Raw genomic sequence first — 27,132 nt, 5'->3', positions numbered from 1 at the left:
GAGGAATTTTCCCCAAGGCACTGAAGAATCTAGCTTAGAAACTCCAAAGAGTTATAGCATCACAAAGGATGATGTTTTAATGATGCACTTTTAGGGAGCCCCTTGTCAGGTGACCTTTGTCCACTCACCAACTGTTCAGGAGACAGCCAAGGCTGATGAATGAACACAATGCATTGCCAAAGAGTACTGTGTTTAGGGAAAATTTATAATAAAGGTTCACCAACTAATGTGAAGGTTTTATTTTAAATTATACTTACTGAATTATTCTGAGTCATTTGTATTTGTGGTATATTATATATGTAGAAATATTTATAATGAAAATTTACTTCTTTGCATTTCAATGGAGGTGGATAACTTAGAAAATCATTCTCTTTAAAATTTTTTGTTTTAAAGTGGCAGGTTTTAAGCTGGGGAAGGGACATTAGCAGTTGTGCAAGGGTACAGATAAGTGGGTGAAAACTGGAATCTTGTTTGGATAGTCCAATCCCCTCAAGTCTTCCACTGAGGATAAAACAACTGTAAGAAACTGAAGACCTTAAATTATATGGTGCATTCATATTGAGACTCTCGATAATCACTTACCACTTTTTCTTTACCTATGTGGACAGAAAATCTTTGTCTTTCTACCAATTAACATGTTACTCTGAATGGACCACAGGGACCTGCCTGATACAAATACATAAAAACTTTCAAAGCATCTCCATTTTTAAAAAGGAAAAATGTATAGAGAGGGACTGTAGCCTTATTTAGGCTAAACCCAAGTGGTGGTCATGAGCGTCAGTTTCCTGGCCATGGGGTTCTAGCCCTTGCAGAATTAGAGATGTGAAGTTACCTGAAGAAGAGCTCTATTTTCTTCTCTGCCTCCAGAAGACAAATGTAGTATTAATAATATAGTATTCTCCTACATTATTCCTAACCATGAGCAATATTTATTAATGTACAGTTTTAAAGTATATCATTATAGACTGAGAAAAAGGAATGGTACAAGTCAAAGCAACATCAAAAGAACAAATTAGATAGGTTTTTATTTTTAAACTATATTTCAAGATATTCCTGTAGGCTTGAGTAAATTCAGTTTTAAGTTGTATCAATTTTTTTTACCCCACTGTACGAATAATCAGATTCTCTTATTAAAGACACAAGAAATTGGTCACTGGAAGCTTCAATTTAGGAAATCTATGTTCAAGTCTTGGTTTTTGCAAGTAACTTGTCATAAATATTTAGGTAAATCATCCAGTCTTTCTAGGCTTTTCTCTCCTCTGGTGACAATTAAAAGAGCTTGACTGGAATTAACTTTAAAATTCTATTATGACATTTTGTGCTGGAAAGGCTCAATTACTGATCTTTAACATATTTTAACAAATATTAATAATATTCACACTTTCAAATACTACTTTACAGCTCTCAAGATGCTTTCACATATATGATTTCTTTTAAATTGCTCAGTCCCATGAGAAGACACATTTCATAAAAGTGAATATAACCTCAGAGAAGTTGTAACTTATCCAAGATCACAGTACTATTAACATGGCAGAGGTGGACAGATAGGTCTTCCAACTTCCAAGTTCAAGTTTTATTTCCTCTGTATTTAGCTACTTCAAGGTAATAGTATTTTGAGAGTGTGATTAGGTAAATTTCATTAAATTGGAAAGTTATGTTACAGCATCATTTAAAAACCTGCTGGATTAAAAAGAGAACTAGGTTTCATTGACTGCTCTTACACTGTGATTTGGAAAATTCATTTAATTTCTGTGAGTGTCAATTTCCTTATCTATAGAAAAGAAGTTTAGAGGTCAGTGCTGTGGTGTAGTAAGCTAAACCTCCTCCTGTGGCACCAGTATCCCTATAGGCACTGGTCCCTGTCCCGGCTACTCTTCCGATTCAGCTCTTTGCCAATGGCCTGGGAAAGCAGTGGAAGATGGCCCAAGGGCTTAGGTCCCTGTAACCTTGTAGAAGACCCAGAAGAAGCTCCTGGCTCTTGATTTCGGATCCCATTGCTGCCATTTGGGGAGTGAACCAGCAGATGGAAGACCTTTCTATCTGTCTCTCTTTCTGTCTGTACCTCTACCTCTCATATAAATAAAGTCTTTTAAAAATAAGTAAAGAAAAGAAAGTTTTGGACTTTAATCTAGTTTAAATTTCTGACTTTCTTCTTAATTATTTTGATTGGTTCCAAACTAATATTGTGACAGATTAGTACCAAGATGAAATTTTTATGATCTATGAGGTTAAAAAAGTTGATTAAGGATTATTCTCATCAGTTATTATTTATGCTCTTTGGAGATTGACATATTAAAAATATTACACTAATATTACTGACTGAACTCTACTTTCAAACAAAGCAGTTAAAATTTTAAGTAGGGGCAAATTATTTTGAATGTTATATAGAAAATATGTAGAGTGGTGTTTTCTGAGAAGTCTTGATTTGAGAGGACTTACTTGGGAACCGCTGATAGAAAAACCAAAGGAGCTCTTTGTGAAGAAAGTTTAAGCTCTATCTGTAGTGTTTTGAATGAAATCTCTGCCTCTCTGGTACAGTACCTTATTGTCATGCCTCCTCATGGTCCTGAAAGTTTATAATCCATAGACATCTCATTTTACAATAAAGAGAAATCCCTTGAAAATAGTGGAGAGTATGATGGTATTTTAGGAGATTGGGACAAAGAAGAGTTCTGAACCTGCTGCTTTTTTGCCAGCCTCCCCATTTGAGTAGAACATTGTGACTTTTGAAGCTAACAGAGATGGGATCATAACCAAGCTTGCTGAGCTAGTGACTTTATACACAATTAAGCCTTGTTGGGACTTTATTTGTAATAGTGCTGTTACAGCGTGGGATGCTATTCAGCTCCAAACAACATTCCATTTAATAACCTCTGAATGAGAGCCATCACTAACTGATAAGCATTGCCCTTTTCTTTGGTCTCACTTAGCTCTCTGGCCTAGCAAACAAAGCTTGGCAACAACTTGGCCCTTGAGGGGACAGGGATGGAGGAAGGGTAGATTGAGCAATGATGAGCCAAATTCTGTTCAATCACAGAGGGAACTTTCCCCAAGCCTTTTCCTTTCTTCAACAATGGATTTATACCCTTTCCAAGCAGTACTCTAAGTACCACAAAAAATAAAACTAAACGAAATCAGTAACAGAACAACTACCATATCTCTCAGTGAGGATATGAAAATGTATGGAGGAGACTGCAGAAGTTATGCACTGGGCTGGCTTTGTGGCTCAGTGGGTCAAGCTGTGGCTTGTGATGCTGGCAGCCCATACTGCAGCGGCTGCCTCTGATCTAGCTCCCTGCTAGTGGACCTGGGAAAGCAACAGAAGATTGTTCAAGCACTGGAGTCCCTGCATCTGTGTGAGAGACCTGGACAGAGTTCCTGGCTTTTGGCTTTGGCCTGGCCAAGCCCTGGCCATTGTGGCCATTTGGGAAGTGACCCAGTAGATGGACAATATCTCTCCCTCTCTCTGTAACTCTGCCTTTTAAATAAATAAAATAAACATTTTTTAAAAAAATATGCACCATAAAAATATTTACAAGAATGTCAATATTAGCATTGTTTGCAGCAATCGAAACTAAAAACAGCTCAGCATCCATTAAGATAAAGTTGAAAAAATAAACTACAGTATGTGTATATAAGGGTATTTCAAAAAGTTAATGGAAACTGCACACTACAAAAAAAACTATGCATTGAATTTCAGTATCTTTGCACCAAATAAGCTTATTGTTCAAATCTACCTTCCACAAAATTTTTGAAGTATTATTTTACAATAACAACTCAAGAAACTATCTCCATACTCACCCCATGAACAACTCAAACCTAATGTTGAAAGAAAGAAGCCAGACTCAAAAAAGGGTATGATGTATGATTCCATCCACCTAAGGGTTAAAACATGGCAAAACTAGTCTCTGGGTTAGAAGTCAGGATAATGGATGCCTTTATGGAGCAGTAAGGGGAAGAATTTAGGAGATGCTTCAGAGTACTAGTAATTTTTTTTTATCTCTGGAAAATACATGTTTGTGTTCACTTTTCATCAAACTCTAACTCACATTTTGTGTCCTTTTCTGAATATATTTATTATTTCAATGAAAAGGTTTCTCTAGAGATTATGTTGGGGTAGGTGTTGGACAGAGTAGTTAAGATGCTGCTTGGGATGCCTACATTCCATATCATGGTGCCTGGGTTCAGTCCGGCTGTGCTACTATTTCTAGTTTATGCCAGTGTGCACTCTGGGGTGCAGTGGGTGATGGCTCAAGTGCTTGGGTCCTTGCCACTCATATAGGAAACCTGCATGGAGTTCTGAGCTCCTGGCTTCAGCCTGGCTCAGCCCTGGCTGTTGTGTGTATTGGAGGAAAGAACCAGCATATAGATCTCTCTCTGTTTTAGTCTCTCTCGCTGTATCTCTGCACCTTCCAAACAAGTAATAGTAAATAAAAATTTAGAAATTATGTTAGAAGGGAGAAAATGCTGTAGTTAAGACTGTGTTTAAGCACCCTGCAGGAATCTACTGAATGAAGTCTCACCAGCAACTACAAAAGGGTAAGTTTTATTTACTTTTTTTGTTGTTGTTGTTTTAAAGATTTATTTTTATTTATTTGAAATATAGAGTTACAGAGAGAGGTAGAGACAGAGAGAGAGGTCTTCTATCTGCTGGTTCACTCCCCAGATGGCCGCAATGGCTGGAGCTGTGCTGATCCGAAGCCAGGGGCCAGGAGCTTCTTCTGGGTCTCCCACGTGGGTTCAGGGGCCCAAGGACTTGGGCCATCCTCTACTGCTATCCCAGGCCATAGCAGAGAGCTGGATTGGAAGTGGAGCAGCTGGGACTAGATTTGTGGAGTGGCACAGTGATGTAGTGGGCTAAAGCCTCCACCTGCAGTACCAGCATCACATGTGGACGCCAGTTCAAGTCCTGAATGGAAGACCTCTCTGTCTCTCTCTATCTGTAGCTCTACCTCTCTAAATAAATAAAATATTTAACAAAAAAAAATTATTATTTGAGGAGCCGGTGCTGTGGCATAGTAGGTTAAGCCTCCACTTGTGGTGCTAGTATCTCCTATAGGCACGAATTCTAATCCCAGTTGCTCCACTTCCAATCCAGCTCTCTGATTATAGCCTGAGAAAGCAGTAGAAGATGGCTCAAGTGCTTGGACTCCTGTACCCATGTGGGAGACCTGGAAGAAGCTCCTGGCTCTTGGTTTTGGATCAGCCCAGTTCTGGCCATTGCGGCCATTTGGGGAGTGAACAAGCAAATGGAAGCTCTCTCTCTCTCTGTCTCTCTGTGTTTCTCCCTCTCTCTGTCTGTAACCCTACCTCTCAAATAAATAAATAAATCTTAAAGTAATAATTATTTGAATCCACATAGTTTTCTAATAGATTCAGATTTACAGATTTTTAGATATTTAGAAATTTTGCAATGACAGTACTGTTTCCCCTTACTGTTAACATATTTTTTTTTGTATCCCTTTAATTTCTTTTTCTTGCCTAATAGCTCTGGCTAGAACTTCCAGAACCATATTGAATAGCAGTGGTGAGAGTGGGCATCCCTGCCTGGTACCAGATCTCAGTGGAAATGCTTCTAACTTTTCCCCATTCAATAGGATGCTGGCTGTGGGTTTTTCATAAATTGCTTTGATTGTATTGAGGAATGTTCCTTCCATACCCAGTTTGCTTAGAGTTTTCATCATGAAAGGGTGTTGTATTTTATCAAATGCTTTCTCTGTGTCTATTGAGAGAATCATATGGTTTTTCTTCTGTAGTCTGTTAATGTGGTGTATCACGTTGATTGTTTTGCGAACATTGAACCATCCCTGCATACCTGGGATAAATCCCACTTGGTCTGGGTGGATGATCTGTCTGATGTGTTGTTGCATTCTATTGGCCAGAATTTTACTGAGGATTTTTGCATCTATGTTCATCAGGGATATTGGTCTGTAATTCTCTTTCAATGCTGCATCTTTCTCTGGCTTAGGAATTAAGGTGATGCAGGCTTCATAGAAAGAATTAACATCTTAAATTACAATAGCACATTTATTACAACTAATATTGGTACATTACTATTAATTAAAATATTCTTACTCTGATTTCACTAAAGTCCTTTTACTGTTCCAGGATCTCATTCAAAATACCATGTTATATTCAGTCATCTTGTCTCTAGGAGCAATTTGTTTTTCCTCCTTTTCTTTTGTTTCGTTAACCTGAAAGTTTTCAGGTGTTCTGTGGAACACCTGCGTTTTCTGGTGCTTTCTTAAGGTTAGACTGGGTTTATGGGTTTTGAGGAAGAATACTGCAGAGACAAAGTGTTCCTCTCATCACACCACATCAGGGTACACACTGTGGACTTATCACATATGGCCAGAGTAATGCTTTTCCAAAATTTACTTTTCTCTCCTTTCCAATACTCTATTCTTTAGAAGCAAGTCAGAAATTGGTGGTGACATTCATGGCTGGGGGTGTGTGGTTTAAGCTTCAATTTCTTTTTAAACGGCCACTTTTATATATATTTCTTACAACAAATCATACATCGGTTTAGTTCACATATAGAACTTACACATAAATATCCTTAGTATTTTGCCTCTTGAGGAATAATCAGATAGCAGCAAATAATGTGTTCAACATTTCATTATTAAATGTTTTTCCACCTTCATAGAAATCACCCAACAAGATAAATATGGTACGATAGCTACTGAAAATAAATCAAAATGACTAAGGGAGACCAGGAGAGCATCTTCTTCATGAGACGTATGGTCTCGGATTCCAAATATTGGATTGGAAATCAGCCTGCAGGAAAGACTTGTATGAGGGGAAGAAGAGGTTTGTATGCTTCCAGAGCGCCCATAACAAGTATTCCACTTCCTCTGCGGAACAGCACCTGCTGTCCTACTTAGCATCATCGGGCCCACAAACCCTGGATTGAACCCTTGGCACCACTGCAGTACACACGGCGGCCGGCTGGTGCCCTGAAAGGGACTGTTGTGGCAGAGGACCTGCAACCCTGGTCCTCTGCATAGGAGCTGGGCCATTTATAGGGTACCCCCAGGCCGGGAAACCAGCAGGAAACGCCTCCCACGGGCGGTCCGGACTCGCCGAGCACTCAGGCTGGCGCGGCGCCCCGCCTCCCGGGGCCCCGGGGCCTCCTCCCCGCCCCGCCTCCCGGTCTCCCCTGGGCCCCGCCTCCCCAGGCCCCGCCTCCTCCCCGCCCCTCCTCGTAGCCTGCGCGTCTTCCTTCCGGGTCGCGCTGGGCCGGGCTCGCCGCTGTGTTGCCGCAGCTCCAGAGTCTGGGAGTCGCCCCCGCGCCCGGGCCGTTCCGCGCCGCCTGGTCGCTGCGGAGGCCCGCGGCGCGCGCCTCTCCCGGACCCTACAGGGTACGGCCCTTCCTTTACTTCCCCCTCCTGCGGGTCTCTGGCTTCCTCTTTGCGGCGCTGGGGCGGGGCCCGGGCGGCGTGCCGGGCTTTGGGGAGCCTGGGCGCCGGGCGGAGGCCCCGGCCATCCGCTCCTGCCCGGGCGGCCGCGCTGGCAGAGTTTGCTGGGGACCCTCAAACTGCATAGGTTCCTTGGGCGCTGCTGCGGTGTAGCTAAAAGGCGCGGGCGTGCGCGCAGCAAGGGTTGTTTACGCTGCGGGGTCTGTGGCCACCGCGCCCTGCGCAGTGGCGGCCTGGCCGCCGCCTATCGGCTACTTGCCCTCCTGTGCCTCCTGCCTTGATTTCCCTCCGACCTCTGATGGGTTTTGCTTTCCTAGGCCCATGTCGTCTTTGCTCAGCATTGTACGAGATTCCCAGCTGCAACCTGCTTCTATGTGTAGGGGTACCTCTCTAGAAGGTGATGGTGACCATGCACTTGGTCTCCTTGTCAACGTGTTTGCAAGTGGGGGTGGTTTGGGGTTTCTTTGGTTTCTCAGTGCTCATTGCCACAAAACCTCGGTATGCATCCATTAGTTGAAATATGCAAATACTTAGAAAGTTATGATGATGGAAACCTGTATCAGATCGTTGCGTTGGTGGAATACCGCTGCTGGCTGGCTGGCTGGATGCCCCGGAGGGCTCACTACCACCAAGTGCAGGGGTCTCTGCGTATTCTGGGCTGTTCAAAGATACAAGTTGCGTTTTCTGCTTCCTGTGTTCACTCTGACTTCTTACGTTCAGCATATGGATTCATTCCCCCCCCCCCCCCCCCTCAAGCTCGCCTCAAGCTTCTTTGTTGTGTCCTACATGTTGCACCTGTTGGTTGGGTAGTGAGCTTGCTGGACATATCAAGGCTTCAGTCGTCATAGCATATACTTGTAAGTTCTTGGGTGAAAATGGCCAGTGTACCTGTCTTCCCAGTAGGAACATACATCGCCCTACAGTGCGCACTCCAAGTGTTCGCTGTATTACCGTCTTTCCAGAACTCCTTTCAGAGCACTGCTTCAGAAAGAATTGCCCCACATTTGGGCTTTTCTAAATCTTGAATTTTAATACCCTTCCCTCTGTTGCTGACTTCAAAATCAGAGGCCACCTCTATATAAGATTGCAGTTGTTTTTTTTTTTTTTTAACTAAATGTAGTGATGCAGTAATGCGATTGTAGTACTTTGCACAGTGCTATCTTAAAATACCCTCAACTGGTCCTCTTACTTCCACGGATGAGTAGGGTCAGTTGACAAAAGCTGCTCCTTCTATGCAGTGTTGTTATTGCCTCATCCTCTTATGTTGTTGTGGCCAACATTCTCCATCTTCGTGGAGTTAATTTTTAGAAAGGACTCCTGACACATGAATTGTGTATAAACATCCTCTTCTGTTCTAGTTCTTCCAGTGCTATAATAATACTCTTGTATTGTATTGCTGTGAGACAGGAATTAAGGCTCTATTTTTTGTTTTGTTAGCCAGTGGCCCATCATCATTTGTTGAATTCTATCCCTATCCCCAGTGCTATGTACTCATATATCACAGGCCCTAATTCCTGTATGTGCTTGAGAACTCTTTCTGAACTGTTGTACAGTGATCACTGACTTCTTTGTGATAATGCCGTGCAGCTCTTACTCCTGTAGCTTTATAATGTGTTTTAACGTGTAGTGGTTCAAACAATGGCGAGCATAATGTAGACATCACTAAAATGTCTTTGGAATAAGCAGTAGGGACAAGTTGATTCCTTTTGTTTATGCCTTGCCTCTCCCCTCTCCCCATCCTGACCCTTTGAATTTCTTACCTATTGACATTAATATTTTTAGCTGGCTTTGCCAAGGTTAGTTGAATCATCAGCTGTTAAATTAATTCCGTCTGTTACTCATTCCTCTTGAGTTGTGTATGGAGAAACAGCCTGCCTCAAAATCTGCATGTCTTTTGACTTTGCATTTTGCCTTCCAAAGTGTGGTATCTTTCCACTTCAGTTGTGAATCAGGACGTTCTGTATCTGACTTCAGCAGTCCTGAGATACAAATTCCTTGAAAAGTGATCCCTCAGTCTTGTATTTACTGAATATATCAAATGTGCATTTTCAAGTTTCGTATAATAAACACTTTAAAACTTTACTAGATCATAAAATAAGTGAATACCTTTTTAAAAAATAAAAAGCAACAGATAGCCAAAGGAGAAAATGAAAGTGTTGTGTGCTCACCCACTCAGTAACCCTGTTCCACAAAGATCATCACTATTTCATGATTTGTTTCTCTCCTTCCAGATATAAAAACATGTAAGTCTACGTTAGTTTCATAAATAGTGATGTATCATTTATAATTTTCTGTTGCTGCCACTTAGTTCTCATTGATGAATGTCTCTCTATAGCTGTGCATGTAGCATCTTTTTAAAAGTCTTTTTAGTATTTCATTGCAGGAATGGCCCAGAATTTATTTAACCAATTCCCTCCCACCCGCAACCCTCCCCTTTCCTGCTCCCTCTCCCCTTCCATTCACATCAAGATTCCTTTTCAATTCTCTTTATATACAGAAGATCAGTTTAGTATATATTAAGTAAAGATTTCAACAGTTTGCCTCCACGTAGTAACACAAAGTGAAAAATACTGTTTGAGTACTAGTTATAGCATTAAATCACAATGTACAGCACATTAAGGACAGAGATCCTACATGATATTTTTTAAAAATTGATTAATTTTCTATGCAATGTCCAATTTAAAACCAAGTTTTTTTTTTTTTTATATCTAGTTTTTAAAGAAATTTCTGAACTGTTTCCCTAGTGGCTACACTAGTTTATATTCCTACCAACAGTGTATATGAGTTCTGCTTTCTCCATATTATTGTCAGCATTTGTTACTGTCTCTTTGGCAGTAACCATTGTAACAGAGATTGTCAGGAACCACCTGCATGGCCTGAATTCTACTGGAAGCATGCTTGGCCGAGTTGCAGTGGTGACCGGTCAGGTTGTGTTACTGGCAGTGGTCAGTTGACCTGATGCCAAAACAGCTAAGGAAATACTGTGGGCTCCTCTGCTAAACAGCAAGTGGAATGTTTGCCGCTGTTAGTAATTTGGTACCCTCAAGTTTCTTCCACATTGTGATTGTTCTCTTAATCCTAGTTTCTAGGCAAAGGGGTCTTTCAAGGAAACACTGAAACTCCCCATTGTTCCCTGTTTCACTGTGTTTAAACTCCCTCATCATAAAAACCTGTTTTCATGAAACTGCACATTTTTTATGATTAATCGGTCACATCAGCATTGATAGTAAAATCTTGGGTTAACCAGATATTGAGGCCTCTGCTCTGCCTCCACCTTTGGCAGTAGACAGTATCTTCTGGTTTCCCTACAATAAAATCTTTAATCAGAGTCTGCTTCTTTTTCTTACGCTAAACTGTTCCTCTTTCAGGTTAACCTGACACCCTGCTGTGCTTGACTCATCGATGAATAAGGTGATATCTGTGGTTTTCATTTGCATTTCCCAGACATCTAGTGATATTAAGAATTTTTTTTCATATATTAGTAGTTCAGTTGTATTCTTTTGAGAACTATCTGTTCAGGTCCTCTACTCATTTGTTAACCAAAATAGTTGGTTTTGTGTTGTTAAGTTTTTGAGGTACTGATATTTTCTGAATATGTTGGATAAATAGCTCACAGATATTTTCATCATTCTGTTGGGTGACTTCACTGTGTTGTTTCTTTTGCTCTGTAGAAGCTTCTGATTGGTAGAATCCCATTTGTCCAATTTTGCTTATTTTGATTGTGCTTTCGCGGTCTTTAATTGTGCCCTATACCAATGTCTTGTTGTGTTTCCCTGATGGCAGTTTCATAGTATCAGGTCTTACATTTGGGTCTTTGATCCATCATCAGTTGACTTTTCTGTAGTGAGAGACAGCAATTTAATTTCATTCTTCTACAAACATCTATCCAGTTTTGTCAGCACCACTTACTGAAAAAACTATTCCTTTCTCCAATATATGTTCTTGGTACCTTAGTCAAAAATCAGTTGGCTGTATGTATGTGGATTAATTTCTGGATTCTCTATTCTGTCCCATTGATCTATGTGTAGATTTTTATGCCTGTATCATTCTGGTTTTTTTTTTTTTTTTTTTTTTTTTGTGACAGGCAGAGTGGATAGTGAGAGAGAGAGACAGAGAGAAAGGTCTTCCTTTTTGCCATTGGTTCACCCTCCAATGGCTGCGGCTGGCTCATGGCGCTGATCTGAAGCCAGGAGCCAGGTGCTTCTCCTGGTCTCCCATGCGGGTGCAGGGCCCAAGCACTTGGGCCATCCTCCACTGCCTTCCCAGGCCACAGCAGAAAGCTGGCCTGGAAGAGGGGCAACCGGGATAGAATCCGGTGCCCCAACGGGGACTAGAACCCGGTGTGCTGGTGCCGCAAGGCGGAGGATTTGCCTGTTAAGCCACATTGTCGGCCACCATTCTGTTCTAATTACTATAGCTTTGTAGTCTGTTTTGAAATCTGGTATTGTTATGCCTCCAGTTTGATTTTTCCCCCTCCTCTGGATTACTTTAGCTATTCTGGGTCTTTTGTGGTTGCCTATGAATTTTAAGTTTGGTTTTTCTAATTTTATAAAGAATCTTTGATATTTTCATAGGAATTGCACTGAAAACTGTAGATTGGTTTAGGAAGTATGGATATTTTAATAATATTGATTCTTCCAATCCATAAACAAGGAACATCTTCCATTTGATGATTTCTTTCATCTCTGTTTTATAATTTTCGTTATGGAGATCTTTCATTTTTTATTAAATTTATTTCTAAGTACTTGATTTTTATAGCTATTTTTTTTAAACTTTTATTTAGTAAATATAAATTTCCAAAGTACAGTTTATGGATTACAATGGCTGACTTGAGGGGAGCTACTGGCTCCTGCCTTTGGATTGGCCCAGCTCCAGCCTTTGCAGCCATTTGGGGAGTAAACCAGTGGATGGAAGATCTCTCTATCTCTCCCTTTCTCTCTCTGTCACTCTGTCTTTCAAATAAATAAATCTTTTTTAAAAAAACAGTATTCTTTATCTGTTTTTACAGTTTTATATTTAAGGTCTGTTTTATATGATATGGGTATAGCTACTCTAGCTTCTTTTTGTTGTTGTTTCCATTTGTGTGGTATCTCTTTTTCCAACCTTTTACTTTCGGTCTGTGTGCATCTTTCCTGTGAAGTAAGTTTCTTGTAGGTAACCTAGAGTTGAGTTTTGTTTTTTTGGGGGAGCAAGGTGAGGGTCCTTTTTTTAATCCATTTAATCAGCATTTATCTTTTGACTGGAGAATTTAATCCATTTAGATTCAAAGTTAATAGTGATAGACAAGAGCTAACTTATCATTTTGTTGATTGCTTACTGATTGTTTTATATATTCTCTGTTTCTTTATACCTCTTACCACTGAACTTTTGTTTTGGTAGCTTTCTGTTGTGATAAGATTGAGTTCTTTCTCTTTCTCTTTTGGGTATCTGCTCTGCCATTGAATTATTTACTGACTGTGTCTTCATAATAATTGCTATCATCCTTTCACTTCTAATGGAGGATTCCCTTCAGGATTTCTTGTAGGGCTGGTCTGGGTGAATTCTCTCAGTTTTTTCTTCTCTGAGAAATACTTTATTTCTCCTTCATTGCTAAAGGTTAGCTTCATTGTATATAATGTTGGTATTTTTGTTTCAAAACCTTGAATATATCCTCTTACTCTCTTTTGGCCTTTAGGGTTTCTGCTGAGGAGTCTGATAGTGCTCTAATTGTTTTTCCTTTATGTGTAACTTGATGTCTTTCTGTAACTGTCTTTGGGGTCCCTCTTTTTCCCTTAACTTTTAACAATTTGACAATACTATGCCTTAGAGAAGGTCTTCGTTAGTTTACTCTGGTTAGGATCCTTTGAGCTCCTTATATCTGGATATCCATATCTGTTTTAATACTTAGGAAGTTTTCAACTATTATTTCATTTAATAGGTACTTACTGAGTTTTCCCTTCACTTCTTTAAATATCCCTATATAAGAATATTTGTTTGTATAATGATATCCCATATAGCTCATTGGATTTCTCCAATATTTTAAATTATTTTCTCTTTATTTTTGCTGTCAGGATTATTTAAGAAGTCTTGTACTCAAGATAAAAAATCTTTCTTCTGTTTTGTCTATACAGTTGGTGATGCTCTATTGTATTTTTCACTTCATTGATTGAAGTTTTCAGCTCCTAAATTTCTGATTGATTCTTTTTAATGATTTCGCTTTCATTTCTCATTCATATCATGATTATTTTTCCCCATTTCCTTGAAGTGCTTATCTGTATTTTCTTACATCTCATTCAGTTTTGTTGGGATTGTTATTTTGAATTCTTTTTTCACAAATGTCATAGATTTCCGCAAGTCAGAATCTACTTGTGGAGAACTATTGTGTTCTTCTGGGATGTGATGCTTCCTTGCTCCTTCCTGACGTTTGTGTCCCTACCTTGACATCTGAGCATCTGGTATAACAATTCCTTCTTCCTTATAGAATTAATTTCATTGGAAAAGATTTTTTATCTGATGGAATGTGGGGTGTGGCTTTGGTTCTAAGTGACTCTAGACATATAACCTCTGAGTGATTTCTTCAGTTGTAATCAGTGTCAGTAGTGTCTATGAGTGCTACAATTGTCTAGTCTGCAGCAGTTTGTGGAGTTCATATTTGACACCCAAGTAGATGTGGGTTTCCAAATCACAGCAGAGTTTGTGATGGTAGTTTTGCACTGGTAGGTGTGATCCTGGAGTAGTGGAATGTAGGTAGGCTGTTCCTTAGGTCCCACAGGGTTAGTTTCAGTGATATGAAAAATACAGTATCAATAGTCACAATCACAGAGCTGTGGGCAGAAAGGTAACTTGCCCAGGTCCTGTGGAAAAACTGAAGATTATGCTGGGGATTGTGCACTTGCATCTGTGGGCCTACAGCAGTGCAATGGAGTTAGAAACTTCCTCAGTTCAGTATATTTGCCTCAGGGCAAGTATAGGTGTTTGGAGGACTTACAGAACCAATAATGGCCATCAGGAAACCCAGGTTTTATGTTTTATGGGCAAGTTACATTGGGGATTATGCACTGGCAGGCACAAATTGTTAGCAGTGGAATGTAGATAGAGCCCTTCGGGTCCCACCTTATAGGCCCCAAATAAGAGCAAGTGCAAGTTATTCAGGGATTATAGGATTAACAGTCATAGTTCCAGAGCTGCAGGATACAGAAGTGACTGTCTTTAGTGCGCACAGGGCATTCAAGGGTGATGTTGGGATTTTTGCCCTGGCCTCCCAGCACACTGTGCTAAGAGATGCCAAAGTGGACTTCCTGAGGTCTGAGGCTGTGGCTGCAACAGGCACCAAGTCCCAAGAAGCAGAGAGAGACTTCCCAGGATTGTGCAGAGTGAGTAAGTGTGGCTCACAGCTCAAAAATAGCCTACAGCTACAGAATGCAGAGAGTCCCTTGAAATGCCATGGCTCTGGCTGTGGGGGCTTCTGATAGCAAAAGTGCTGCTTGCTGTCCCCTAAGACAGCATGGAATTCTGCAACAGGTTGGGTCTGGGGCTTTGGTGACAAGCAGACAATGTGGGTTCTGTTTTTAGAAAGAAGCCATCACTCAGACCCCAAACAGTTTTCTAAACTGGATTTAAATCCAGTGACGACTCTAGAATAATTGGGGCTCCTGAGATGTGGTGATGGAGGAGGATGCAGGTTTTCTGCTTATCTTTCTCAGGGAGCCAGGACAGAAGCTTCAGTGTACTTTGTACCGACCTTTCTGTTGGGGTTCAGAGTCACTGTGCTGTATACAGCTCCTGGAAACAGTCCTTCCTTCCTTGTTTTGGTTCTTTTTGTTGGAAGTGAGTGCAGGGTTTCCCTACTGAGCCATCTTGGATCTCCAGTTATCTGGTTTTTGTTTTTGTGTTTCTTTCTTTTTTTTTTTTTTAAAGAATTTTTTTATCCAAAGCTTTCTCAGGTCTCCATAATCAGCCTATGGTTTTAACATAGATTTGGAGTGTTACAAAAAGGCATTGTATTTAAGAAAATAGCTTTCTTTTACCTGTCCAATCATCTCTTTCATGAATCTTTCTTTAATGTCAATCAGAGTTTCTTTGTGGCCAGAGTCAAATCTCTTTTTATGTATTCAGGGGCTGCTTTTGTACTAACAGAAGTTACCACTTTTTATGTTCTCTTTGAACAGTAAAATTTCAATATGTATAATATTCCTTCTTGGATAGCTTCAAAGAAGTTCATACTTTTGATTCTTACCTATTGTGTTTCAGTTTTTAGTATCCATTTCCTCCTCTTTTTCTCTATATCAAGATATGGAATTTTTATTTCATTTTGTTATTTACATAATGCTTATATTGAAGAGCTCCTGGTTTCTTTTCTGTTTATTTTTCAACTTGTTTAATTCTCTCATGCCATCCACTCTGCTGTCATCCATGAAACAACAAATGTTTATGAGCGTATATTGGCTTGTGGTAGACCCTATGGGTATTATTTTTAAAAGACATGTTCTTTGAACTTGAGAAATCTGTAGTCTGTTAGGACAGAAAAATATCTCAGGAGATAAGAAATCACAAATAATATATATACTGTATAAAAGCAAAGGAAAGACTTGTGGTGGGTAGTCAGCACTGGATCCTGAATGTAAAAAGGTGCCAAGCAGAGGGAGAGAGAGGCCATTCCGAAACCACCCAACCTTGGTGAAAGACTTGAGGGGGCTGAGGCGTGAAAGTACATGTGTTGTTGAGGGCATGGTGAGTGTTCTGGTGGATCCACAACAAGGGTGGTGGATGTATGGACATGAAAGGGAGGAGGGGAAGACAGGTCTCAAGGCAGGTGGAATGTTCTTGTATGACTTGGTGTAAAAAAGACAGTCTTACTTTTATGGTACCTGGATATATTTGTAGAAGAATGGGGAGGGGGAAGAAGTTATCAGAGAGGCAAAGAGGATAAAGCAGCAAGTGTTGGCACAGAAGCCTAGAGGGACAGTCCCAGAAAGAGGACTGATGATGAGTGTTGGATGTGTATCAAATTAAAATATAGGTCCACTCTTTTCTTGATTGATATTTTCCTTCTTTCCTTTAATTTTTTGATTTGTAGATCCAACTAGAAGTCATTTCCTCAAAAAAGTATCTCTTGGTCAGTTTCCTCAGGGTTCAGAAATGGTAAACATTTAAGGTTTGGGCTGCTTTCTTGATTTATGACCACATGATGCATTCTGTTGCATTTTGGTTCTGTGCCACAAAGCTGTCTAAGTGCTCTTTTATTTTTTTCTATCACTTCATTGACATGTCCCTGTGGGCTGTTTCACAAGTAAGTGTTGTGCTGTGGCTTGCCTCAGTAAGCGCCTAGGCCTTACCTGTCATGTTTGTCTTTTTCCATGTCTTTCCACTTTGATGTAAGTTGAGAATCCTCTTTTGAGTTTTAAGCTTCTTTTCCAAGTTCTTTCATCACACTGTAAACTTAGTTGTATTACCTGGCTGTAGTTCATTCTAATTGTTTCTTTTTGTTTGCTTATAAAGAATCCTTTTCCTTCTTTTTCTCTCTGCCGAAACACAGGCTTTTCTCTGCAGTTCCTGCCATCCTGTTTCTCTCCGCCTCATCGACTCCCCATCTCACTTCAAATCTCAGTAGTAAACATATGTTCTCTCTTGTCTATACCTCTTAATTTCTCCTTTCCACTGTTACTTCTTTCCCTGTAATTGTATTATTTAACTTCGTTAAGCATTTTATAATATGGAAGATGCAGCTGAAAATAAAGTTGTGTTATAATAAAATCATGTTGTATAAAGCAAGTTGTTTCCCAAGGAATATGGAAGTCTCAAGATACAAGTTAAAGTGGCTGCTCTTTTGTATTCTTGATTGTGCTAGTATAAAAATTCAGTCGTTGTAGAGAATTTCTCACTTCATAATCATAGTTGATAAGTGATTTGATTAAACAACAAATGAAGCTGACCCTATTTGTAATTCTGTCTCCTTGTTAAACTTCTCGATAAATGAAAGATAATGTCTTATATGTTGTGAGCCTTTACGATTAAAGTCGCTTTTTGGATGAACTAGAAAAGAAAATATCTCCAGCATCTATATTTTGTAATCACTTTTTTGGACAAATTTAGTGTTCCAGACTGATATTTATTTGTTTGCCCCAGTTAGGAAGAAATCACCTTGTCTTTGCATCTCATTCTCCTCATAGAGTTATCGTATCTTTCATACTTGGTCATTGCCAATTGGGATATGCATCGGTTATGCAGATTGTCTCTATGCCTTGGCAAAAGTCCAGACAGTACATGGAAAAGCTGGACTTCTGTGCTGGTCTTTGCTACCCATATGAGTCCTCAGACAATGGTTTTCTTTCCCTTTGCAGCTTCGTTTCTCAAGGAGAGGTAGTGGGAGATATCCTTTCTTCCTCTTATATTGTTCCCTACTCCTATAACACTGTTATGTGTCATCTTACTAGATTAGAATGGAGTTCAGAATTAATGAGGAGTGTTAGCAGTGGGTTTGCAAATTGTTTTTTTATTTTCATGCTTTGTTTATTTTTGAAAACAACTTTTAACTTCTGTAACATTTTCAGAACAGCTTTGCTGAAAAAAAAAGAATAAATGTATTTGCCTTTTCAGTATGCCATATATTATTTTTCCATCTTTCAGAAATTTCTTTTGTCATTTTTGGCTTTATTTTCCAAACATCTCTAAAGGTTATCCATAGTTGGAAACTAAGCATTCATTTTACTTTTCTATACTAAAAAGTTTGAGCATATAGTACATGTATTTTCAGTTTATAACCCACTTCTTACATATGTTGTGTGAGTGCAAAGTTGCTCAAAAATGATATTGTCCATATGACATTCTTACTACTTTTGATATTATCATGTGATCTGCAATGGTAAAGCTAGCTGGGAAACAGTTGTAAAATTTGTGGCTTGATATGGCAAACAAAATTTGACTTTCAGTCTTCATCTTGCTAAGGATTATTGTATAAGTTCATGTGAATGATGATATTTTACAGATATTTCTTTGATTTTATAAAACTGTTTTAACTTCTGATAAGCAGTTTTGTAAAGAAAGTAGAAGGAGCTTATTTAAAGCAATTTATAGACTGGAGTGAGAAGTAATGTCCAAAGATAGTGTGGGGATATTTTTAAAAAGTTCGGTGGAGGTGGGAAGGCAGTGTTGTGGCTTAGCAGATAAAGCTGCTGCCTGCGATGCTGGCAACCCATATGGGCACCAGTTCAAGTCCCAGCTGCTCTACTTTCAGTCCAGCTCCCTGCTAATGGCCTGGGAAAAGCAGCGGATGATGGCCTAAGTGCTTGGACCCCTGCCATCATGTGGGAGACTGGTATAGCCCTGGCCATTGTGGCCATCTGAGGAGTGAGCCAGCAGATGGAAGATCTCTGTGTCTCCATCTCTTTCTGTACCTGTGACTTTCCAAATAAATAAAAGAATCTTTAAAAGAAAAACTTGTATTTTTTAAAGCAGTTCATGGAAAATGGAGTGAAAAGGCAAATTTATTTTGATCCAAAAAAATGGATATGAATACATGTGAATATCTTAAAAAATTCATGGAAAATGTATACTATCAAAGTTACTATGCATAAATTTCATAGTATATATTAAGGATTTCAGATTTTTGTAGGTGTAAGATTCTTTTTGACAGATTTACACTTGTCCTGCATGAAATGTTTTAATAAAGAAGTAATATAGCTAGGTGGTTATTTCCTACACACACATATGTTTATTGTATGGCCTGTATTTCATCATCTGCTATTTTTGTCCTGAGGTGAATCTGATTCATTGACTCGTGATACATGCTAGAAACACTACAGAACAGAAGAGAGCCACAGAAACTATTTATTTTAATAAATGCCTTGTTATCTTTCTCCAGAAAAAGTCTTGTTCCAGTTGTTATAGTCCTTCTTGCTCTTGGGGTGCAGTTTCCCCCCTTGGCTGAATCTGCTGACTGTCCTTTATTGCAGTTCATTTTCTGTTGTGAGCTGTGATTTTTTCCCCCAATTTATTCTGATACATCTTTAGTGAGGGTTTAGTCTTTTCAGTGTGAAAATGTCCCACAAAGAGGTTGCAGATTTACACCTGCCAGATTCTGAAGTCTGACTAGTTTGGGACTGCTTTTTCTTGTTTTTCTATTTTAGCATGGGAATGGAGTAGGATTTCATCCATGGAGGTTGGTCTATACTCCATGTGTGGTATATTCTTTGATATTTTTTCTGATTTTTCCCCATTGCCTCAGTTAATGTCATACCTACTCGGGTTTCCTGGCCTCTGCTCTAGCTTTTGTACTCAAGCTTTTGTAGATAAGGTGATCCTGTCCAAGTTTTGGCTTTAGGAAGTTTCTTCTGAATGTACAGACAAGGACCTGTCTGAATAGCCAAGAGCTTACCTCCCTGAGGCCAAGGGGCCAGACCTATGTTGTCAATGACTGGCAACGAAGGTGGCCATCTGGAGAGTGCTGGCTGCTTGATTGTTAGAAAATAAACCAATTTTTTTTTAAAAAACAACACTGTTCAGCTACAGTAAAATGTGTCTACAGGAACAGTTTGAAATGAAAATTAGGGGTTTGTAACTTCTGTGTAGATAAGACTCATTATATTTTTATTGCACTCATAAAATTTTTAGAATATTTTTCAAATATGCACAAAATGTAGAAAAATTTAACCTTAATTTTAAAGTTTTGTGTCTAATAAGTGGCTTTTAGCCTATAATAATAATCTTTTGGGAGAAGTTCAACTTCTGGAATTAGAAATAAAAAGTATTTTTCCAAAACTGTTCTGTTACAGGTAAAAGAATGTTATGCTTCAACATTTTCACCTGAAATCGGCCTGTAGATTTCAGGTCACATGGATGGTTGCCAACTTTTGCATTTCCCAAGTGCGTCCTGTGACCATTCTCTCTGGGGTGAGTGATTTCTAAGAGTAGCTGGCAACAAACCAGACGCCAGGCATCCATGGACTGCCCTGACAAATAATGCTAAGGGTTATAAATTGAACACTGTCTGGTGATCTGTGATATGTTAGGCAGTTAATTTACGTGGTCTGGATTATCTGTCAGCTCCAAAAAAACTATACTCCCATAATGTGAAATCTGCACTTAACATGTTTGGAAGAGTGTTGTATTGGCAATAGGGAATCATATGTTAAAAAATGAAATTACAACAATGCCTGTGTTTTTTTGGGATTTATCTTAGATAATCCATGATTCAACATATATTTTAAATAATTTAAAAATTTCAAGGACTTATTATTTCTGGAGTGATGGCTATAATGTATAAAAATGGGTTTTTTGGATCATACATCTTTCATTGCCTTGTATCAGTTTTGTTTTTCATAAAGCGTAAAATTGTATACATTTATAATACTTAGATTATTTAAAATAATGTTAAGCAGATTGTTTATACTAGAGGTTTACAGTTACAATTTAAAATGTATTTTTTTCTTTCTGGAATATTACATTTGGGGTAAAGCTGTTTGTTATCTTATCCATGCATTTTATGCTTATTTAAATTATTTCATTTCACCAAGCCATTCATTTTTTAGAACATCCTTCAAAGAGTTCATGCGTCTTACAGAGGACACCTGACCTTTTGAAGCTTCATAATTCACATCTTTGATGTCACCAGTCTTTCCCATGTTAACAGTTCTGACTATGTTTTATTATCTATGCCTTCGGCGCCGAGCCAGGACTGCTACAAGAGGGGAAATGATGAACAGCCATAGAACTATAGCATCAAACAGCCGGACTTCACCTCTCAACGCAGAGGTGGTCCAATATGCCAAAGAAGTAGTGGACTTCAGTTCCCATTATGGAAGTGAGAATAGTATGTCCTATACCATGTGGAATTTAGCAGGCGTTCCAAATGTATTCCCAAGTTCTGGTGACTTTACTCAGACAGCTGTGTTTCGAACATACGGAACTTGGTGGGACCAGTGTCCCAGTGCTTCCTTGCCATTCAAGAGGACACCACCTAATTTTCAGAGCCAGGACTATGTGGAACTTACTTTTGAACAGCAGGTGTATCCTACGGCTGTTCATGTTCTGGAAACCTATCATCCTGGAGCAGTCATTAGAATTCTGGCTTGTTCTGCAAATCCCTATTCCCCAAGTCCACCAGCTGAAGTAAGGTAAGATTCATTTTTTAGTGGACTAAGTTAAATGGCCATAAAGTTTTGGTTGTACTACTGGAGGTTTTTCTTTTTTAATTGGAAACATTCTTTCAGATAATTTAAGCAAATTTTATTTGAAAATATTCCTTCATTTTCTGAGGAGAAATCACATATGTGTATATGTAATGCATGCTTTAAATTTGTGACACCTCATCCTATCATAATTCATAGATTGTGATATTTGCTTGTCACATAATTTAGCACAAATTAAAAGTACAATTTGAACTAATAAGGACATGGGCTAACCTGAGAAGTTAGTAGGAAATAGGACCTTTAAAATATTTTCATGGAGGCATTATGTTATTGCTCGTATATACTTAGAACAACTCAAAATAGGCCTGTAGAGTAAAACTTTAGGGGGCATTCTTAGGGGATATGTTTGGTGGGTGCTTTTGTATAAAGTATATTCACTGAAAAGTAAATGATGCTTTAAGTTGTTCATGCATTTCCCTGTAGGCCGATTTAAATCATTAATTTGCTTAACAGCTCCTCTCTCTTGCTTTTGTAGTTTGGCCTCCTGACTTTTAAACATATAATGATTTGACTAGGTGATATAATCACATGGGTCAGTAATCTAAAAAGATCAAAATGGTATATTGCATGTACCCTAATCTCCATGTGCCTACATCTCATCCTTTCTCCTTTGTTAATCAACTTCCTTTGTAGATTTTTAGAGTGTCTATGCAGATGCAAGTAAATATAATACAGGCATTCATTTTATTTACTTCATACTCAAAACTGACCATAACTTTCACACTTTTCTGCACCTTGCTGGTTTATTTCACTTCATAGAATATATTGGATCTTTTCTTATAAGCCCAAGGAGAGCATCTGCCTTCTTTCCTACAACCTGGTTTGTATGTACCCCAGCTTATTAGCCAGTTCCCCATTAGTGAGAACTTCGTTGTTTCCAGTCTTTAAACATTCATGCATGGAGTAACCTTATCGTAAGTTGCTTCACTGTACATGCATGTATCTGTGGAATAAGACCTGAGGAAGTGACCCAGCCGAGACCCGAGAGTTGAGTGAGTGGAAAGGAAGGTGGTGTGAGGACTGCACATGTGGAGATGAGATGCTGAGGTGAGAGAATGGCATCTGAAGGAATGGGAGAAGTCCAAGAGGGTAGACAACAAGTTATTTGAGGGCTGCAAGCATGTCAGTGACATTCCTGAGTTCTAAACTAGTGTTTTTAGACTTTGAGATTTCCTAGATGTCAGGGATCTAATTTCCCAGAGTTCATATACAGCTGTTTGCCACGGAAGTGCTCTAGGAGAAAGCGGTAAGGGAGTGAGAAAGCATGGTAGGGAAGGTAAAGAAGATATGCAAAGATGAAATTTCTTGTAAATTCCCAGTCTGCTGGGAAGTGGTTGCTAGGGAACTGAGCTCTTCTACTCCTAAACCCATCTTTGGCTGTTGGCTAGAGGAGTTGGGGGAAAGAAAATATCTTCCCGGCACATGCAAGTGTTTGGGTAGAAGAGCTCAGAGGGCTCAAGGTAGTTCTGTATAGAAGCTTGCAGACATAAGCCTTTAGGAGCCAGGCAAGCCCATTTGGAGGATTGCTCTGCAGATCTAAGTGACACACGTGGGAGGAGTGAACTGTGTTAACTAGTGAGCAAAACAATGATTATAAAAGCTGAGGAACTCCTATGGAGTTGTCAGTTTATTTACTTTGCTAAATAAGCATACACTTAGAAAATGCAACAGCAACCTCATTTATCACTATCTTTTCATAAAAGAACCTCAGTTTAGGCCGGCGCTGTGGCTCAATAGGCTAATCCTCTGCCTTGCAGTGCTGGCACACTGGGTTCTAGTCCTGGTCGGGGCGCTGGATTCTGTCCCGGTTACCCCTCTTCCAGTCCAGCTCTCTGCTGTGGAGGATGGCCCAAGTGTTTGGGCCCTGCACCCACATGGGAGACCAGGAGAAGCACCTAACTCCTGGCTTCGGATCAGCGCAGTGAGCCAGCCGCAGCTCGCCGGCTGCAGCGGCCAGTGGAGGGTGAACCAACGGTAAAGGAAGACCTTTCTCTCTGTCTCTCTCTCTCTCACTGTCCACTCTGCCTATCAAAAATAAATAAATAAATAATTAATTAATTAAAAAAAAGAACCTCAGGTTATATCAGGAAATTAATAAAATCAGATTCTTGAATAAAGAACTGTTGGGAATTTTGCAAGAACACATAATATGTGTGCATGTGTTTGTATGAACTAGTACACATTCCTTTTCCTGTTTATTACGGAAGACCACCATGTACCTTTGGGAACCACTGGGCTACCCAGCCTATTGTTTATGTCCACTTAGAAGTTAGAAATGCAGAGTACGTTGGAGTAGCTCAAGAATTTGTTTTCAGAAAATGAACTTCCTATAGCGTGAGGGTACTCAAAATAAGAGAGAGACATCTTTCATCTGCTGGTACACTTCCCAAAAGCCAGGAGCCAGGAGCTTCTTCTGGGTCTTCCATGTGGGTGCAGGGACCCAAGGACTTGGACCATTTTCTGCTGCTTTCCCAGGCGTATTTGCAGGTAACTGGATTGGAATTGTAGCAGCCAGGGCTTGATGCTGGCATAGCAGGCTGTGGCTTTACCCACTACTCAACAACGTTGGCCCCGATATTCAGAATTTAAAAGCCATTTTTTACTGTTTCATTAGCTTGCATTTCTTTGTTCAGTAAATGAAGTAGAAAAGATACAAGTAATTCTACCAGATGTCACAGTCTTTTGGCTTCTTGCCTGGTGCTTTGTGTATAGTAGAAAAAGGCAATAATGGAGTGCCCTGACCCTGAAGATAAGATCTTAATGGATGCCTCTGTGGGTGTTAGAAAATAGGCTAATTCATTGTTACAATTTGGAATAGAGAGGATAAAATGACAAATTGAGATCACAGTAAAAAAAAAAAAACTGATTGGTGGTTTTTTTTTAATTAATTAATTTATTTATTTTGATTGTTGAAAACACTTCAACTATATTGAACTTGAGGAAGCAGGGAGAAAGAAAGGTTGTCACAGAAAAATTGCTGCCAAAGGGAGTTGGGTAGGCAGTGACTACACAAATTTGTCATTGATGTTGTGGCCAAGAAACATAGTTTTGGAGTTTTAAGTCAGAATTGAACAGCTCCTTCATAGGCTAATTTTTTAAAAAGCAGATTGCCAGTTTGTGTCGGATTTCGGATGGGCTGGGAAATAAGGAGGAGCAGGTACATCGGTCAGCAGACTTGTTTCTTGTGCTCATATTTGTTTTCCTGTACTATCCCTCAGTTTCAGCTAGTGAGATTGAGCAGGTTGGAAGGGAAACTTTCTTTGTGCTGGCTACTAGATTTGATTATCAATCAGGAGAAATTTGGTTTACAGGAATGCTTTTTGCACCTTGGTACCTGGCTTCAAACCTGAATACAAGCTAGGATATTTGTTTCCCCTGGTTTCCATTAATGAAACATTTCTCTTCCTCTCTTGTCTTCCTGTTGCTTCCTGGTTGCCTGGAGAGTTTCTCAGTGGTAGAACAGCAAGTCAACAATCACAGAAAGGGGAAGAGAGTGATTTGTTTATTATTTTCAGGCACAGGACACATAGTAAGCACTCAGGACCATCAACTGAAAGATCATTAAGTTGGGTTTAGGAAGAGAGTGCTGCTGGTTACCATCCCAGAATTGAATGCTCCACAGGTGGACTAAAACATAGTCTGAGGACTCCAGGCACACATGGTACCCTAGACTTCAGAGCCTTAAATAGATTTGTCCAGAAGATAACATTTGTTTTCACTGGTCAGTTTTTAATATTCTGGCTTTAGTTGTACAGAATAAAAGAAACTGGTATAGTCTCTTCTTGGGTACAATAGGTACTTTTCTAACTTTGAAATGATACATTCTGATTTTAAAAAGGAATTTGACACAAAAATTCACTTTCAAGTAGGTACCAGAAAATCAATTTATGTTAGTCTCATAGTTAACGTTAAGTATTCATATACCCGTAATATTTTAGCACTTTTTCTAGTTGCATTTAAATTATCAAGAAAAAATTTAAAATATGTGAATAAACTAATGATTCCCTTGGAAAATATATTTTATATTTAGACATTTTAAAACCTTTCAATTAATATAATAGAGGAGATTCCAGTATTTCATAGGTATAGTTCTAAGAAGGTAACCACCCTTAATTTAAAAAAAATTAAAAATAAATTTAAAAAAGAATTTCAGGTATAAAAATGATAGGTGTTATAAGTATACACACTAACATGGAATTCTGTATTGGATTTATGATTTTTCTAGGTGTAAATTTTAGTGATCACATGATGTTTATCTCTTTGGTAATCTCATTTATTTGAACAATCACCCTTAAATTTTATTTTTATAACACTTTTTACAGAATTCACAGAAAATATTTTTATTAATACCCCAAAAATCTTTCTCAAAATTATTAAGATTCTGTTTTTCTGCTTTAAGTATGCTATCATTTTTATATCATCTGATGTATGTGTGACTAGATACGTAATGTTCATTCTTCATAGAAGTCTGAAGCAAAAATGATGTTAAAATACCATTAATCCTGATATGTTTAAGCGTGTAGAAATGTTAAGGGAGTCAGTTTAGAGCATCATCTTCACCTTGTCTCTTTTGCATATTCTGCAAAGGAAATGGAGAGGTCTTTGGTAGATTAATGCATTATTAAAATAGAATATTTATTCTCTAATCAGTGCCTTTCTTTAAGCTTATATTTGTAATTTTATAATTTAATTTACATTATAATGTATTTCAAATTATACATGAGGAACATGTATTGTCTGCATATTTATTTATTGCAAAGCCTCTGGTGGAGGTGATTTCTGTATTACATTCTCAAGGTTTCTCTTCAGTATCACAAAACTCTTCCTTGGAGCCAAACAATAAAAACAAGCTGGTTTATTCCACATGTGCTGTGAACTCTAGAGGCAGTTATTTCACAGGATCCTGAGTAGTCCATTTTTCTTGGGCATGAGGAATTCCTCCAATACCATCTGGTAATGTCATTTTGCAATAGCAACAAGAGGAGGAATAAAATCAAGGTTTGAATTTTTTTATACATTCTACAGTTTACTCCATGATTCTTGGAAATAGGTGTTTCAAAATCAGGCATGCATTTGCCCACCAACATCAATCCATCCATTCCTGCTTTTATGCTGTCAAGGATGCAAATATTCAAAAACTGTTTATGTTTGGTGGCTTTTGTTCCTAATTTTCAGGAGAGAATCAGTAGAAACATCAATTATGGGGAAATTATAAAAGTGCTAGACACTGTAAAAGTTCCTACTGTTACAGTTTCCTGTTCTGTGGTTCCAGATTCCATTGATGATATGTTGGCTGGAATCCCCTCTGTGTTTTTTGCCTTGATGCTTTTGTTCCTAAAGGTAGAAAGTATCATACTTTCCTTCTCCATTCTTCTGAAATTAGTGCTACCTACCTTCTTGGCCCCCAGACTATTAGGATGTCTGTTTATTGATGGCCTCTATAGTTTTGGCTCAGATTTCTCCCTCATGTTTCACACTCTTGCATATTTTAGCTTCCTATGCATCTTGGCATAGTTAATCAGTTTTTACTTAGATCTCAATAGGTCAAG

The 27,132-nt window shown here is 39.0% G+C and overlaps 1 protein-coding gene across 4 annotated transcripts in view; it reads left to right on the top strand.

The window, feature by feature from the left end:
* The first annotated feature begins 7,245 nt into the window (after positions 1 to 7,245).
* Positions 7,246 to 27,132, top strand: part of FBXL4 (F-box and leucine rich repeat protein 4) — a 77,985-nt gene continuing 58,098 nt past the window's right edge. For 2 of the 4 annotated variants that reach the window (XM_062186525.1, XM_062186529.1), the window contains exons 1-3: positions 7,246 to 7,361; positions 20,168 to 20,285; positions 20,924 to 21,508. In XM_062186525.1, coding sequence (XP_062042509.1) covers positions 20,997 to 21,508 — 512 coding nt within the window. In that variant the 5' untranslated portion in view covers positions 7,246 to 7,361; positions 20,168 to 20,285; positions 20,924 to 20,996. Of the gene's footprint in view, positions 7,362 to 10,809; positions 10,830 to 20,167; positions 20,286 to 20,908; positions 21,509 to 27,132 lie in introns of those variants that run through there. The other 2 variants (XM_062186528.1, XM_062186526.1) reach the window with 2 other exon arrangements.

The sequence above is a fragment of the Lepus europaeus genome, chromosome 3 (genome assembly GCF_033115175.1).
Source record: "Lepus europaeus isolate LE1 chromosome 3, mLepTim1.pri, whole genome shotgun sequence".
Lineage (NCBI taxonomy): Eukaryota > Metazoa > Chordata > Mammalia > Lagomorpha > Leporidae > Lepus > Lepus europaeus.
Note: the sequence above shows the minus strand (reverse complement) of the source record. Positions and strands in the feature narration are given on the sequence as shown.